The sequence below is a fragment of the Centruroides sculpturatus genome, unplaced genomic scaffold (genome assembly GCF_000671375.1).
Source record: "Centruroides sculpturatus isolate CEXI.00-Female unplaced genomic scaffold, Cexi_2.0 scaffold287, whole genome shotgun sequence".
Lineage (NCBI taxonomy): Eukaryota > Metazoa > Arthropoda > Arachnida > Scorpiones > Buthidae > Centruroides > Centruroides sculpturatus.
In genome coordinates, this window is record NW_019384456.1 from 479,552 (window position 1) to 496,021 (window position 16,470).

Genomic DNA, 16,470 nt, shown 5'->3' on the forward strand with positions numbered 1-16,470 from the left:
AAACATTTAACATTCATAATCGTACCCCGAATATAACGCTTATTCATTAATATTATATTAGGCTTTTATTACATTAAAGTTTATAACTCTTTTATTATTCTACTCTTCCTTGTTTGTTATTAATAATTGAGTCCTAGTCAGCTTTTTATGCGCTATTTTATTAATGTCTTAATCTTATATGCTATCAATTATTTAAAAATTACAAAAAAGTAAAGATTAGAAAGATAATTTTTTGCATTTTATTTGTGTTTTTTTATATTTTGTATGAAAATATCAAATAAAAATTCCTGTTAAATGGTGAGGTTAGTTGTAACAAGTACTGTACGTGTTTAATTAACTATAAGCGGTGATCGCGGCATTAGAGGGCCTTTGTCTAGTTAAAAAACGTGGGGCCCATTGGTGCGTTATTTATAATTTTTATAATTATAATTCCATATAAAGATATGCTGTAACAATTCTTCATTAGTGATAAATAAATGCTTCATTATTAATAATATTTTGTCTTCTCCCCGTTTATAGTGTTTGGAAGTGAATAGGAATCATTACAAATATAATGACAGTATATAATAGTATATATAATGATATAAATAAATCCTTTGCAACAAATCTCTGAATCGTTACGTGATTATATTCTGGAGCAGTTTCTAATCACTCGAGTCTTTGAATACCTTCGTTTGAGATTTCTGTATGAGCATCATCATCTACGGAAATAAATTGGAGACTAATAGGACCTTTACCAATCTTGCATGTGTCTCGAGGATATATCTCTTCACACTAAATTCCTATATCAAACATAAAAAGGAGCACAATCAATGCCGTCAATATTGCATCTTTCTCTTACCCCACCGAAAGGAGAATTGCTTATCTCTCTACACAACAGTGACGTCTACCATCAGTTATAAAAGCTGAAACGAGACGAACAGAATATGAAATCATTGATCCGTGAGCCATTCGAGAAGCTGCCTATTGGTGAAATCGCCTATATGCCGTGATGAGGGGGCCGCACACTCTTAATCTTCTGACATAAAGTTCTCTTTTCCTCCAGATGTTGACAACAGTTCATTAGTAGTGCATCAAGGATATGTTTGGCTTTATCTGTTAAAGACAGCCATCAATCATCCTAAACTGTTGCCATCCGTGGATGATCCGAAACATTCTTCAACACGTATCTATTTCCAGGAGATGTCTTGAAAGATACTGCACGCGACGTTATACAGTACTTTTGAACACAAATCTCGCTACCCCCAATGCCTTTCATATCCTGCCATTCTTATGATGGCTCCTCCGTCTTTGCTCTCCATCTTCATCGTGTCAATACACACTTTCTCTATTCTTATCCTTAACGTGTATTCGCACGTTAATATTAGTTCTTGTACACGTTTAGGTTTGTTTTAATTGAAGCATGGCTTAGTATAGTTGTTTACAGTTGATGTTTTCACGTATTATTATCGTAACTCCTAAACTTCTTTAAATTACGAACGTTACTTTACGTAGAAGGCTTTAAAGATAAAGTATTTTGAAGTGCTATAACCTGTTACAAAACACCTCCACTCTACTAAATGGCATTCCATGATTTTCTTTACAAAAAAACCTCAAAATTAAAGCACTGAAAATCAAAAATTTATAAAAATAATTTACACTTTACATTACATTCAAATCTACTCTAGAAACGGGGCGATCGATGAAACGTCACGAAATTTCTGGACCAGTGACGGAGCGAGAGGGAGGATTGAGCAAATCGAAAAGGGCTGCCTTGGGGGACGAAGTGAGCAAAGCGAGTGGGGATTGGTCGAGAAAAGCGTGCGGGAGTATGGAGGGGGAGGAGGTAAAACAAAGGGAGGGTAACGAGGGGGTGAAGCGAATTAATTACAATTAAATATATTTTTTAAAAATTAAACTAGGTTAAACAGTTAATTTTAGCTATTAATTAATTTTTTTTTTTTGTTAATATTAAAATGTATTTATAAGAAAGAGTGAAGGATAACTCTAGTCTTTGGCTTTGTATCAGACTTTAGATAAATTTCTATTGAATATTATGAGAAAATCGATTAAAATTTATAATTTTATTTAATCTCAACAAATCTATATTGCACTTCATTAGATTTCAATTGATTTTTCTTATTGTAGAAAAATTTATTTATTGAAATTAATTGGGTTTGAAAATTCTAATTAAATTACATTTTTTTTAAGGTTTTCAATAAAATTTTTTTATTTTTTTATTTAATTTAAAAATTTATAAATTTCAAATTTTAAAATTATTAAAATTACTTCATAATTTAATATTTTTAAATTTATTTTTTAAAATTATCATTTTAAATCAAAAGATGTAAGAAGAAAAGGAACTNTTTATAAATTTAATTTTAATATAATAAAAATTCAAATTGTGTATAGCATAAGTCAAATCTTATGAAAAACTTCTTTGAAACTCATGGATTTCATGGAGAAGAGGGATTCGTGAACCTTAAATTCTTATCTGTGGAATCATTATCTTCTACTCTTTGGGATTCTCTGTGAAGTTGCTATCTTTCCTGCTGTCAGTTCTTAAGTGGAATCATTGTTTTCTCCCGTGGGCTTTTCTGTACAATCATTATCTTCCCTCCTGTCGTGAGCCTGCCAGTGGCCGAGTGGATAAAACCACTAAACACTGGTGGTAAGTTGGCACCTAATAATTAGGCTGGAGTTTTCCGGGTTTTCTTCACGTGTCTAACACCAAAATGAGGACCAGTTTCCTGGTTTAAAGAAATCCTTCCTGTAGGCAATTCCAATGGAGGATTCCCCGTGTGTTGCGTTACTTATCCCATCAATTCAATCCAAATCCCTTTTGTAAGCTTCTTTGTGAAGTCATTGTCTTTCTATCTCTAATGGAAACATTATTTTTATACAGATCCCAAGTGCTGGCTTCCTGTACTAAAATCTCTTTCATGAACACTTCCTGACTTTTTCTTCGGGCTTAATTATTTCCTCAATACATCTAAAAACCTTATGTTTAATTTATAAAACATTATTTCACAAATTCATAATTATATGTATAGATTTTCTTCTATTTTTTTAAAACTCAAACCCCCATATACATTTCTACTGAAAGTATTTCTATTCAGTAGACCGAATATTTCGATACATAAAGTGAGTTATCATCTGTATGCGTGGCATGCAATAATATATATATACTAATTAATAACGTTCTGTTTAATATGTAAACCCATACCTGCATTGTTCGATGTGTTAAAAAGCGTGAACGAGGCACGAGAAAACAATACTGAACACAATTAATCCATAGATTGCAGTTTAAATTCTGTTTTGTATGTAAAAGTACTACTGACCAGCGTGTTGTGTAGTGTTATAGCATGTATATGGTATAGTGTTTCAGAGTCTTAAACAGCTCCATTGTTGGTAACACATTTAGGAACCCCACTGCGATTTTTCTACTGTTCAGTAAGTTTATTATCGTTACGTCAATTATACACCTCACATTACACAATAATGAAGATAATGCTGATATAGTGACCACTCTATATAGCGAAATTTCGATACAGTGAATAATTTCGTTGCTCCTTCCTACTCTTTTATATAGAGAGAGTGATTTAGTTCAGTACGTTGAGTGTTCGTTATATCGAGTTTTCACTACTTGTGTGCGCTTTATGACATGATTACTCTTTCTGAGTTAAATTTAAGCAAATATCTTACAAAGGCGTGTAAATATAATTAAATTTGCTTTAAGAATTTCGGTGTATAACAATATTTTAAAAAAAAAGCGCTAATGTATGCTTTAGTTAAGATCGATCGTTGTTAAGGTTAGTATATGTTTGGATTGCTGACAGTCGAACTGACGCCATTTCTATCAAGGATTGTTGTTAACGAGAGGATGTCATTAAAATAATTATGTAACTGACAATGGAATATGTTTGATAGTGCATCTTCCTTATTTAAAATTATATCTGGATCTAAATCACACCTACTTATCAAAAAAACCATCCATTAAAAATCCATAAAGAGGGACGTAGGAAATCTTTTTTTTTTACATGAAAATATTACTTAAAATAAGTATTAATATTTATTTTAAAGATGTAAAATGTATTTATTAAGCTTTTTTTTACTGTAAATTAAGCAAATTTTCTAACGTTTAATTCGTTCGTATAAACGAGAAGAAATTAGACTTTTACGCTTTACAGCTGCGATTAATTAATGTAAATGCCTAATTAAATTCGTCAAAAGCACATCTTAATTATACTATTTTTATATAAAATATTATCGAAATCTTGAAATATAAATTATATATTTTTTTAAAATGTTTTTCTTAGCTACGCCTTCGTTTATATTTAAATACATTTACTTGTTTACTCTTAAATATCTATGTATAAAAGTGGTCCAAAAGTTAGTTAACCGTGTTCTATGTGTCCGGATACGTTTTTCAGCAGGAATCTATTTAAAAAAACGTGTGTTTTTCTTTACAAAATGGTCTTTGCAACGGTTAACTGACTTTAGAATCGCCCTACAGACGTTTCCTATCTAAAAAATTAAATGATATAAAATTTTAACATATAATAAAGAATTTTCTTACGAATTTATGTTATAAATTTCCAATGCTTATAGTTTCGTGACTGCGGATTATACATCACTCCATACATCTCTAAAGGTTAAATTAATGATTTAAACGCTCTTCTCTGGCTACAAACATCTAAAAATAGCAATAAGGTCCACCTGTATAGGAAAAAATATAATAGAGATTTAAAAACACCTGAAATATGTTCATAAAACGTGAAAAAAATTATTTTAATAGCATTATAACTAATAATTAGAAATACTACATTTTCATGAGCGAAAATCTTAAATTTTTAAACTATTTTTTCGGATTTTTTTCTAAAAATTTCTTTATAGGAACTCTTTCAAAATAAAAAATATATATATAATAATTTAATTTTTATTAATTGTATTTTTAACTTTATTTTACAATTTCTGATCGCTTAAATTATGTAGAAAGTCCATATATCCCTATACTTAAATTGGAAGTTTTCCGCAGACTCCTACACCTAAAACAGATTCTAAAAATAGTAATTAAGTCCCCTAATATTAAAAATAATTTTAAAATATTTAAAAAATCTAATATATAGGTCTATATAAATTGCTCCAGTTGATCATTAGAATGGCTCGAATTTGACACTCAAAAATCTAAATATTTTAAAATACTTTTTGATAATTTATTTATAAGAACACTTCCGAAGTAAAAAAGTACAATAATTTCTATTTTTTTTTACAGTATTTTACAATTTCTTACAGCTTACATCACAGAGAATTTAAGTCAGTCACGTAAGGTGTATAAAAAGTTAGTATTGTTAGTAAGAAATTAACGTAACAAATTCTAAAACAAAATCTATTAAAACCGGCAAATATCTTCTTTCTTAAAGGCTAAACATCTTAGAATACGTCCTGAATGTCTGTCTGTGTTATATGTGTCAAGTATTTTTTTTTAATGTATATTTGAGTTAATTTAATGCCTTTACAATAACTAGAATACAGATTAATGAAGGTAAATGATTTTTATGTCGTATATTTTTTGTAATTTTTGAAAGATACGCTCTTAAAACAATATAAAAGTTCACGTGGGCGTGCCTGTGTCGCATTTCTTTTCAACATGGAAGAAGTGCACGGTGCGAAACTAAATTTTCCGTTTCGACATTTAAAATTGTTTACGTTAATTTGTTTGATTTGCAATGTATTAATTCAATTTAAATTTACTATTTTATTATATTTAATCGTTTTACTTATAAATTCGTCATGATTTATATCAAATTCCACACTAAAGTACGTATTTCAATCGTCCTTTCATGCGTATGAAGAACAAAATCTGCTCTACAATTAATGGAAATATTAAATAATTTTATAAATAAAAGTTTAATTTATGGAGAATTTAGCCATTTAATCACTAAAAATTATTTATTTATACGTATTTTGGCAATTTCTTGATATCTAAAAGCAAAATTTTATGTGGTTCTGCCATAGGACAAGAAATTCTGCAATGTATTCATGGACATATGTTTTATAAAACAAAATTAGCTTTTATATACATAAAAATTAAATATTAAACGAAATATTTGAAAATTAAATTCTCTCTTTTATTTGGTAATTTAATTTTAAAACACAAAAACCAATATCATTTATAGAAGCCATGTTGAAAATCAACAGCATCCTCAGCGTGGCATCGTGTTTGGATAGTTTATATGGTATTCTTAATAGAGAATATGGCTTCTGTGAAATCACTAGGCCATGTTTTCACACAGGTTCCATCTAAAGCAGGTTCACTCCATTTAGTGTAACGTGATATCGTGTTTTCTGTGAAATCACTACGTCATGCAACATTGAAACTGCAAGTGGTTGAAAATGGTAAAGAATGAACCTTCTCATTCAGTGTTATTCTGTTAATTAGATATAAAGGATTAAATTAAAAATATTCTACTATTTTTCTTGCGTTTTTCCATCATTTCATCCGTTTATCGAAGTACGGGTTCTTGTAAAAATGAGATTTCAGCTTGGTGTTCTCTACTCCATCCGGGATTCATTTTGATTAAAGATAGCTTCTACCCAATACAAAAACATTTTATGGGTATAAAAATATATAGATTGATGTTTCTATAACGTTTTTCTAGGATCAGAACACAACATCACATTCAACTCTCCATCATAAGCCATACTTTTCATGCTGTGGCTCATGAAACGTGAGATGTGTGTGTTCTGTACGGTACAAGTCCTTGATGAACCAATGTAGCTACTATAATTATCGAGTTGAAATGATGTCAAATTATCCATTGTATTCACTTGAATGATGCTGATCGATTTCGGAATAATCCAATACCGGAAACGGAAGTTATCAGCAAATCTGCCTCGCCATGCATCCCATCTTCAATGGATCGGCATCGAGTGGCATCAACGCATTTATCACATGTTTTAAAGACGATATTTGAAGTGATATAAAACAGATTATTATATTTATCATACAATTTTATTATTATAAAATAAAATAATTGATGTTTTCACTGAAATGTTTTTTTCATTTTACAGAAATTTCTTGAAGCTCGAATTTTTATTAGAATTCTACACAAAATTAAAATTTTTTAAGAAAAATATGCTAACTTCTTTAAACTTTTTCTTTCTAAATTCAAATTTCTTTGAATTTATCCGAATCTTCATATTAGAGTCATGTGTATTCAATGATAAAGCGATGAAGTGGATCTTCATAGAAGATACCAGTGGTTGCTTTATGGCTTCAGGCAAATTTGAATTAGGAAGCCCCATGTAGGGTGTTGACTTCAGGCATTTTTCTTCGGAGAAGTTTTTGGAGAGAATGTTTTATTATAAAAGATTGGTTTGGGGTCCTCTGTTGATGAGGCTTCAGGCAATTGACTTTTTTGCTCATAGGATAACGCGCCAATGGATAACACTTCATTTATCTTTAATTAATAATAAAATTTGTAAGCATCTTTATTGATGGAAACAAATGAATATTCATAGAAGATTCACTGATAGAATTAAGTGAAGATTTTCTTTATTCTGTCAACAAATCTTCTTTATTCTGTCAACAAATCTCACATTCTCTATCATATGACCCACTTTCACTTATTTGCTTCCATGCGAAAGCTTGAATTGTATCCAGGATATTCTTTTAGAAATCCAGCAGAATTCGATCGAAATTTTGAATGTTTTTTTTTACATACGGAATCAAATGTTTGCCAATATCCACTATCGGATGATGTACTGTACTTTATGCATCTGTCACGCATCAATAGTGTTCAAGACACATTCCAACACGAAACAATCGATCATATTTTTTCCCATTCGGCACACGATTCAGTCACGTGTATCTGTCAATACCTTTAATGTGAAGAAGTAAATATTGGATATCGATATTACCAGAAGGTTCGGCTTTGCTCATCGTTCAAATTAAACATTTCTCGTGAATCCGATGGTTTCATTCCTTCGCGGACATTTCCCCTCCCCCTTCTAAAATTATATTTTAGATAAATTTGCATAAACTTTAAACTTTCGTGCTTTTCCCCCTCTTATAAAATCTGGTGGAAGATTTTTCTTAAAATTTAAATAGGAAAACCTGTCAGTATCTACGAATTAATAATTGACAGGTACTTAAAAAAAACTAAAACTTGTTCAATGCACTGGTCTAAACTCTATAGGGTGGTCCAAAAGTCCGTTAACCAAACATGAATGCCAAATTTCTATCTTATTTAAGTACTTAACTTTGCAAAAATTGTTCAAGTATTTTAAAAAAGACAGTAGTTTAATATCCACAATGGTTAACTGACTTTTGGACCACTCTCTTATCCTTATCGCGTCGTTAAGTTCTATGCAATAAGCACAAAAGGGAAGGAACTTCCATGAAAAAGGAATGTGTATATGTTTATGAGAAGCTTAGGAAAAGTTAACGTAAACTTTGAACTCTTCTCGTTAGCAAAATATTGCTGTTTTATTCATTTTAAATAGAATATGTAAATTGGAATGGAAGCATTTACAAACTTTGACGAGACAATTCGAACAATAATTTACTATAACGCGTGAATCAATTAAGTCACGTGGATCGATATTACCTTAATTTAAAACTTTCACTCTCATCTAAAGGCTAACAATAACATTTTATTCCTACAAAATAACATTTTTCTGTCGTTAGTTACGTTAATTAAATTTTCAAATGTGTAATTTTATGTCTTATAAATCAATGGTGAAGTTAGTTCAGCGTTAAAACCATATAAAACTACTAAAATCCTTAAAGTAATATAAATTTTTGTAGTTCCTAAGTTTATTTATTGCTCTCGTTAATTTTATCTTAAGTTGATCTAGATTAAATTAACTACGTTAGCCCAAGGAAATCTTCGAGGATTAATTAGCATAGGAGTTTATAGAAATCCTTGCGATTCATTACAAAATGAAACCTCCAAGAAGGTCAAGAGCCCATAGAGATCCTTCAAGGATTAATTACCAAATTAATTTTTTAGGAAGCCCAGGAGTTCGCAGAGGTCCTTGAGATTCATTACTAAATTAATCCTCCAAGCTCAAGAGCTCATAGTGAATTCATCCTAGAAACTTGATAGTCCATGAAGATACTTGTCCAAAGTCAAGAAGCTCATACGGTGCCTTATAATTTAACTGCTATTTAATCTGTTAAGAAGGCGAAGAACTCATAGAGGATTAATGGGAACAACGGTGCACAATGGATCTTACAATAGGATTATCTACCAAATAACTTTTCCCAGTTCAAAGTCCTTCAGAATTTAAAAATCTCCTTGTCAAAGTCGAAAAGTTACAGAATCCTTCAAGGATTAAATACTGATTGCGGGATCGCGCCTAAGGAGCTCATAGATATAAGCGCCCGAGTCATGTAGTTCATAGAGCTGCTTCAAGGATTAATCTTTTAAGAGGCTGAAGAACTATTTCTAAAATTAATCAATGATTTCTAAAAAAAAACTAAACAATAACTTTACGAGTGTCGAGGACATATAATTCATAATTGTGAGCGTTGTCGATAAAACATGTTACTTACAAAAGCCATAATCCATTGATGTAATTCAATTTTGGTCATTATCAGAATCTGTTACATGAATCAATATCTTATCTAAAGAAAAATTCCGATTAATATCAATAATAAAAGGAATTTGAAGTTTAATAGCGCCAATTATGTTTGATAAAATTATATTTCTTCGAGATGGAATGAAAATGATCAATAGCATAATCCATTTTAAGCGTTGAGAAATCAAAACTTTTCGGTTATTTTTTTTAACTTGGCGCATTCTTAATGACATTTTCTTGCAATATTAAATTTCATTTTTCATTATATTAGAAATATTATTTAAAAAAACAAATATATTCTTTCAAAAATTTCCATTTTTCTTCTTTTCCCTCTCAAGCCACGAGTTTGAGGGAAGATTAGCGTGCTAATTTCTTAACATTTTTCTTTTCATAGTATAACCGAGTGGGTAAAATCGTTGAACATCGTCTCTTCATATGTCTAACACCTAGCTAGGACTAGTTTACTGTAGAAAGTCCTCCCGAAAGGCACTTGGCAAATCGCCCAAGTGTTACATTACCTTATTTCATTCTAATCCTTTTCAAAGTAAATTGTTTCGTCACACAATGAAATATCTTTTCATTGATGTCATTCAAGTATTTTTTTAACTTTTCTTCGTAATCTTCTTTCAACTTCTCTTTCAAGTAGTGTATGTACACCAGTCCGAACGTCTCCACTTTATTCTGCATGCACGTGTGTATTGTTACAATGTGCACTTTTTGAGATATCCATGGAGGCCCTCGTGGATAAAACCACTAAACATTAGTAGTTGTTCGTGGATTTGCCCTTCCCAACGAACCGACCACGTATAGTTTTCTGGGCTTTCTTCACATGTCTTACATATAGACAATCCTTCTGGGTGGCATCATTCCTCTTCGCAGATCGCCCTTGTGTTGTATTATCTTATTCCATCAATACCAATCGTCCACCGCTACTTTTTTAAATATACTTTTTAGTTTCAAAATTAATAATAATTAAAAATTTAAACCAAATATTGGTCATTTTTCAATGATTTTAGTTTATAACAAAATTTCAGTTGTCTCATTCACTTTCAACTATTGAATATCATAATTTGGAGGGAATTTTTTAATGAATGAATAATATAGAATACATAAAAATCCATTTTGTACGTGATACATGCCTTTTTTTAAATAAAAATTTCCTTAATTCTTTACTTACTTTCAAAAATATATTATATAGATTAGCCCAAAATTTATGTAAGGCTGCTTAATTTGGTTAGCTGACTTTTGGGTCATCCTATATATACACTTTAATTTAATTAACAAAAAAAAACCTGCTGTTTTATAAACGTATTTTAAATATAATTGTGTTATATTTATAAAATGTAATATTTTCCTATAATTTTCAATAATTATTAAACAAAAAACAAAATTTATTTGAATTTTTTGGTTCGGTACTCAGAGTAAAGTTAGTTGCTTAGAAATCAAATTTAAAATAATCGATTCTGATTTGCTAGCGAGTGTAAACACGTGCTCGTGATGTCAGCGGAGGAGGAGTAAATATGCAAATTTCTCTTCCTTTTATCTGATTTAATAATGGAAAACTTTTGAAACTTCAGAAATATTTAAGCATTTAATGTGTTATTTTTAAAAATAACGTAAGAATAATTAATATCTCTTTCATACGCTATTCGAGTGTATAAAATGGATAATTGAACTCAGAAAGCCATATCATTGATAATAAATCCATCTAAAGAACTAGTTCAAAGTTCTTCTTGCAGGAACAGTTTATATTATATTATTACGTATTATACAGTATATATTGGATTTATATTATATTGGATAGTATATACAGTATATATACCATAATTTATAATTTTAATGTTAGTTTTTTTTAGTGATATTTAGTTTAAATATTATAATTATTTTTCTTTTAAATATTTAAAGCTGCTTTGGCTTTGATGGAACCAATTTTATCGAGGAAGAAAAAATATCCGGACCTGGCATATCGGACACATCAAGTATTGAAACACGAAGGAATCGGTTCAAAATTTGTGGAAAGCATAAATTTCAATATACCAACTTTACAATACGCTAGAGATCATGTGGATATTAGAGCAAGAGTGAGTACCATAAATGAATTTCTTTAAATAAATTCTAAATTATTCCTTTCTTTAAATGTTGGTTTTTTTTCAATTTTAATTTCTTCGCTCCGCAGTCACTAAGAGGGCATCTTTCCATACCCGTTATAGGTTCAGTCAGGCCCACAAAGGGACTAGCGGGTATTGAGGGATGGGGCCAGATTAACCCATTCAAGAAAATTTCTCAGCCGACCGAATGCCTAGTCGCAAATATGCCTAGCAAACGAGTGTATTGAAAGATATCACCTTGTACAAAACCGTTCAGACAATTGTCTCACTAACAATTTTGTAATACGCTCGCGTAATTACAAAAGATTAACCCATTCAAGAAAATTTCTCAGCCGACCGAATGCCTAGTCGCAAATATGCCTAGCAAACGAGTGTATTGAAAGATATCACCTTGTACAAAACCGTTCAGACAATTGTCTCACTAACAATTTTGTAATACGCTCGCGTCTAGGCATCCAGAACTGGAACCCGAACTCTTTACTGACTTTTTGTAACGTATTAAGTGCTCAAAAAAATATATTAACAGATAATATAGAAAAATATTATCTGTTAATATATTTTTTTAAAAATATAGTTAATGAATTACAAATTAGTTTCGTATGAGAGATTATTGAGGCTAAGTGGTTATAGTTGTGTTCTATTATTCAATTGCTTTTATTTGATTTACATCGATCCGATATTGAGTTAGGAGTTACTGCAAATCAATATATTTTATTGAATTGTTATAATTTAATAATTAATCGAACTGAACTTTAAAAAAGTCCAAGAAGATACCATTGGTATCTTTCAGTTCGATCCGTTTTACGATAGTATCTTCAGTCTTTGATTGGTTTTGTTACTGTAATTTGTAGTTGACTTAAATCTTCATATGAAGATAATAGATTCTTTTTACAATTTGAATAGTTTTATCATTATTGAAGATAGCTCAAACTAAAACTTTTCATCGAATTAGTCCTCGTACAAATACAACAAGATGCTTTGATTTACAATTTTACCAACTGGATCAATTTATGGATTCATAAGACAGAACAGATTTATCTTAAGAGTGATGATAGAAATTGAAATGTCATATATTTTCATAAAGGGGCTGTCCATAAATTATGTAACACATATATAGATGAGTGGATACGCAGGTAATCGTTACGATGTGTTAGAAGGGATGAGAGTGTATATAAAGACGTTACGTAATGCTAGACCCGCAACTCTTAAGTAACAGAATTATTCATCTTTTTTTCCGAAGTGTTGTTTTTATCTTTACTTTGTATGTTATACGCTTAATTAATAAATTAATATAACGTTCGTATCCCGTGCTGTGTATTACGAAGTATTCCTTAGTACAATTAAGAGGTTGATCGAGGATATACATTACGTAATTGGGGGTGAATATTTGTGACACCGTTACGGAGCGTTACAGGGGATGGAATGGTAGTTGAAAAGTATAAAAGTAGCGTTACGTAATATACAGACGATCCCAAATTAGAATTAGGCTACTTGAATCACATACTACAAGAAGAGGGAAAAACAGTATTTTTAACATTGCTCCTAAGAATGATGCATAAATACAATTACATTTACAATTACTATTTTTCTATTAAATTTAATGGTTTTTACTGGAAAATAAGGAACTCTTCATCACGATCTTTGGTCTCACTGTTTGATCGATCCATCGAATTCATGTTTTCTGCAAGATTTTAAAAATACTTCAAATCTACTAGAAAATTGGGATTTAAAACACGTAGTTAATTCTTTATTCAATGCTAATTTGGTCTGAAGTATCTTCTTATAACAATGTACATTATTAAAGAGGTTAAGCCATGAGATTTACATTTGCAACTACCTTATTAAACAAACATTTTACGTATTCATTCCCGTGAATTTGCAATTCTGATTATTGAATAGTTTAATGTCTTACTATAAACTATTAAATAACTATCACGATAATCTATTAATTTATTTAAATAGGCGAGTTATCTTCTACTTTCAGTAACTTTATCTAATAAGATTAATTTATGGTAATACATAAATAGGTAATTAAATATTTACATTAACAGTCGGAAGAAAGATCGAATAACAGTTGTAAAATGGGACCTAGAAGTCGTTCGGCGGATCCAAATGTTGGAAGAGAGAAACAGAAAGATGTAAGAATTTATTGTTTAATTTCTTACACTTCATTTTTTTCGAAACTTCTTTGTTCTTAATGTCAATGTTACAGAGAATAATAGCGTATTCGTGAGAGAATATACGGAGCATTAATGTATCAAATGACATTGAAATGTGTCATAAATCGTTCTCATGAATAATGTATTATAGAATCTAATTTGTTTGATTCTGTGAAGTTCTAAAAAGATCTGACGGTAGAACCCCGCTTTACGACTCACGCTTTTATGACTGGTATAAATTTTTTATTATTATTATCGTGTGAAATACTGTATTTTTGTTGGCTATCTCGGTGACATATTATTCATTTCAAATTAATTTCTGGAACGTAATTTATTCATGACAGAGTCTTAATGAAATACGAAGGCTCGCTTTACGACCGATTTCCAAGAACCAATTAAGTCGTAAAAGCGGGGTCTACAGTGTAGTCTAGAATAGTTATTGTTAATGCTTTCTTGTATTTTATTATTTAATTTTTATATTATCATTTTATTACTAAAATCTTCTAATATATTCCCTTTTTTTAATATCATGATAAATATATTTATTATGACATATTCCCTGTATCAAAATAATGTACATGTAATGGTATAAAGTATCAATGTACATATTTCATATAGATATGATATAAAAAATATAGCATAAAGTAAGATATTAAATGTAAAAGTATGAAGAATATTATACATATATTTCATTACAGGCATTGCATATAATGTGTTTAAATAAATTCACATTTATATAACCCATTTATATGTTAAGAAACTTTTTAAAAAATTTATTAAAAAAATATATTGAAATTCCACACAAATCACAAGTTTCTTAAATTATTTTTGATTAATCTCATGTATATTCTTATTAAATGGGTTATATGATTATCAATTCATTTAAATTCATTATAAGCAATATTATTAGTGAACAATATAAATTATATTTATGTTATTAGTGATTTAATTTCTACATTATAAAAAAAATATGAATTACCTATTTATATATGGATGCAAATTATCATGATTTTCATACTTGCAAAATGTTTCTTTTGTATACTTAGACATAAAAATTCCTGGAATAAAACAGAAATTGGTTATATACGGAAAGAAAATATAGAAATATAAATTTGTATTACTCCTTAATAGCTTTATTCAGATTATCGCTTCGTTTTTAGCATTATATACTGTTTTAGAATTAATTAATTGATGAAATACTATTACCATAAAAGAATTTAATGATTTAGTAAAAGGAGAATTTTATTTGAATTTCTTGAAAAACTGAATACGAAAGCGAATAAATATATATATATTATTGATGAGAAGTTTAGCCAGAAGGCAAAACACGTGAACTGAATGAAGAATAACACACACTTGTATATTGGAAGTAAGCGTCATAAAAATATGCCCTGGCTACTACAGGGTGCGAACACAAAAGTTAACATTATATAATTTATTATATTATTTTTTGCTTCAAATATTTACTAAAAAAATAATTATTGTAAATTTTTCTATTACAATTTCCATCTTTTTGGTTTAGATACCGCGGATAAGTTTGCTCTCTCCACCAGAGGGCTAAAGAATATTAATTAATCCTCTGCCGAACGGCGAAAATGACTACAAAAACTCAACTTTCGAAATGTTATTTTTGAATACAATACTTTAATTCTTCTTTTTTTTAATTAACATTGATAATAATTAACTGTTTAAATATAAATATTTAAGTTTTATAAAAAAAAGTTTTTTTTTAATGGAAAAGAGATATTATTATAGATGGCGCTCAAATTGAAATAAACAATTTTAAATTTGTAACACGTGAGTTGTAAGTACTGGAATTATGAACAACAAATGGATATTTTTGAAGTGATTAACGTGATTAAAATAAGCAAATGCATCGATCGCTGACTGCAAAACATCTTACGTGACTGTTAGCATTCGTTTTCCTTTTATTTTGATGAATGTTGCTATCAGAAGAAAGACATTAAGCTTCGTGATAAACGTGTTCGGTGCTTTTTAAAGATAATTTATAACGAAAACAATTGCGTAGATACGTTAATTGAGAAAGATCGCAGTTAGTTAACTTAAAAGTAATGATACAGCACAATTGCTATAATTAGAAATGAACATTATGCTTAATCTTTCCATTCATATATCTATAAAACACAATTGGAATGTCTCGTTGAAATTACTGTTTCTTTTGAGACTTTATAAACAACCTCGTTAGATGAAATGTCCAAATTTTAAGTGTAAAATCATCTTATATAAGAATTTCAATGATTGAATATATATATAAGGGAAGTAAGGTAAACTCTGAATAAGGCAGTTTGGACTTTATCAGATCTGTAGACCATCATACCCATAGGAGTAAAGAAACCAATGAACTCCGTGTGACCCTTCACCATATATAGAACACCATCTGGAAATTTCGAGACCTTCAGAATGAGGTAAATTTAAAAGTGAAAAATCTGGAACTATTTCTCAAAACAATGCTAAAAGTCAACAGTTTTCCACTTTAATAGATATTGTTAAAAGCTCATAAAACATGAGAAATGCCATTGTGCCAACTATTTTTAGGATGTGATCTGAGTTGTGCTGCATGCTCTGTTAAGCCTACCACATGTTGAACAAGTTGATTTTGGAAGGAAAGGGTTACA

At 29.6% G+C, this 16,470-nt stretch overlaps 2 protein-coding genes across 5 annotated transcripts in view; one reads left to right on the forward strand and one right to left on the reverse strand.

Moving 5' to 3' along the window:
* LOC111620693 (ras-related and estrogen-regulated growth inhibitor-like) overlaps positions 1-16,470 on the reverse strand; it is a 151,223-nt gene that overhangs the window by 45,058 nt on the left and 89,695 nt on the right. For 3 of the 4 annotated variants that reach the window (XM_023362680.1, XM_023362678.1, XM_023362681.1), the window contains exon 4: positions 4,559-4,698. The gene's annotated coding sequence lies outside the window, so the exon portion shown is untranslated. Of the gene's footprint in view, positions 1-4,558; positions 4,699-14,813; positions 14,893-16,470 lie in introns of those variants that run through there. The other variant, XM_023362679.1, reaches the window with a different exon arrangement.
* LOC111620686 overlaps positions 1-16,470 on the forward strand; it is a 132,583-nt gene that overhangs the window by 29,701 nt on the left and 86,412 nt on the right. Inside the window, exons 3-4 of the mRNA XM_023362663.1 lie at positions 11,473-11,648; positions 13,727-13,813. Coding sequence (XP_023218431.1) covers positions 11,473-11,648; positions 13,727-13,813 — 263 coding nt within the window. The remainder of the gene's footprint in view (positions 1-11,472; positions 11,649-13,726; positions 13,814-16,470) is intronic.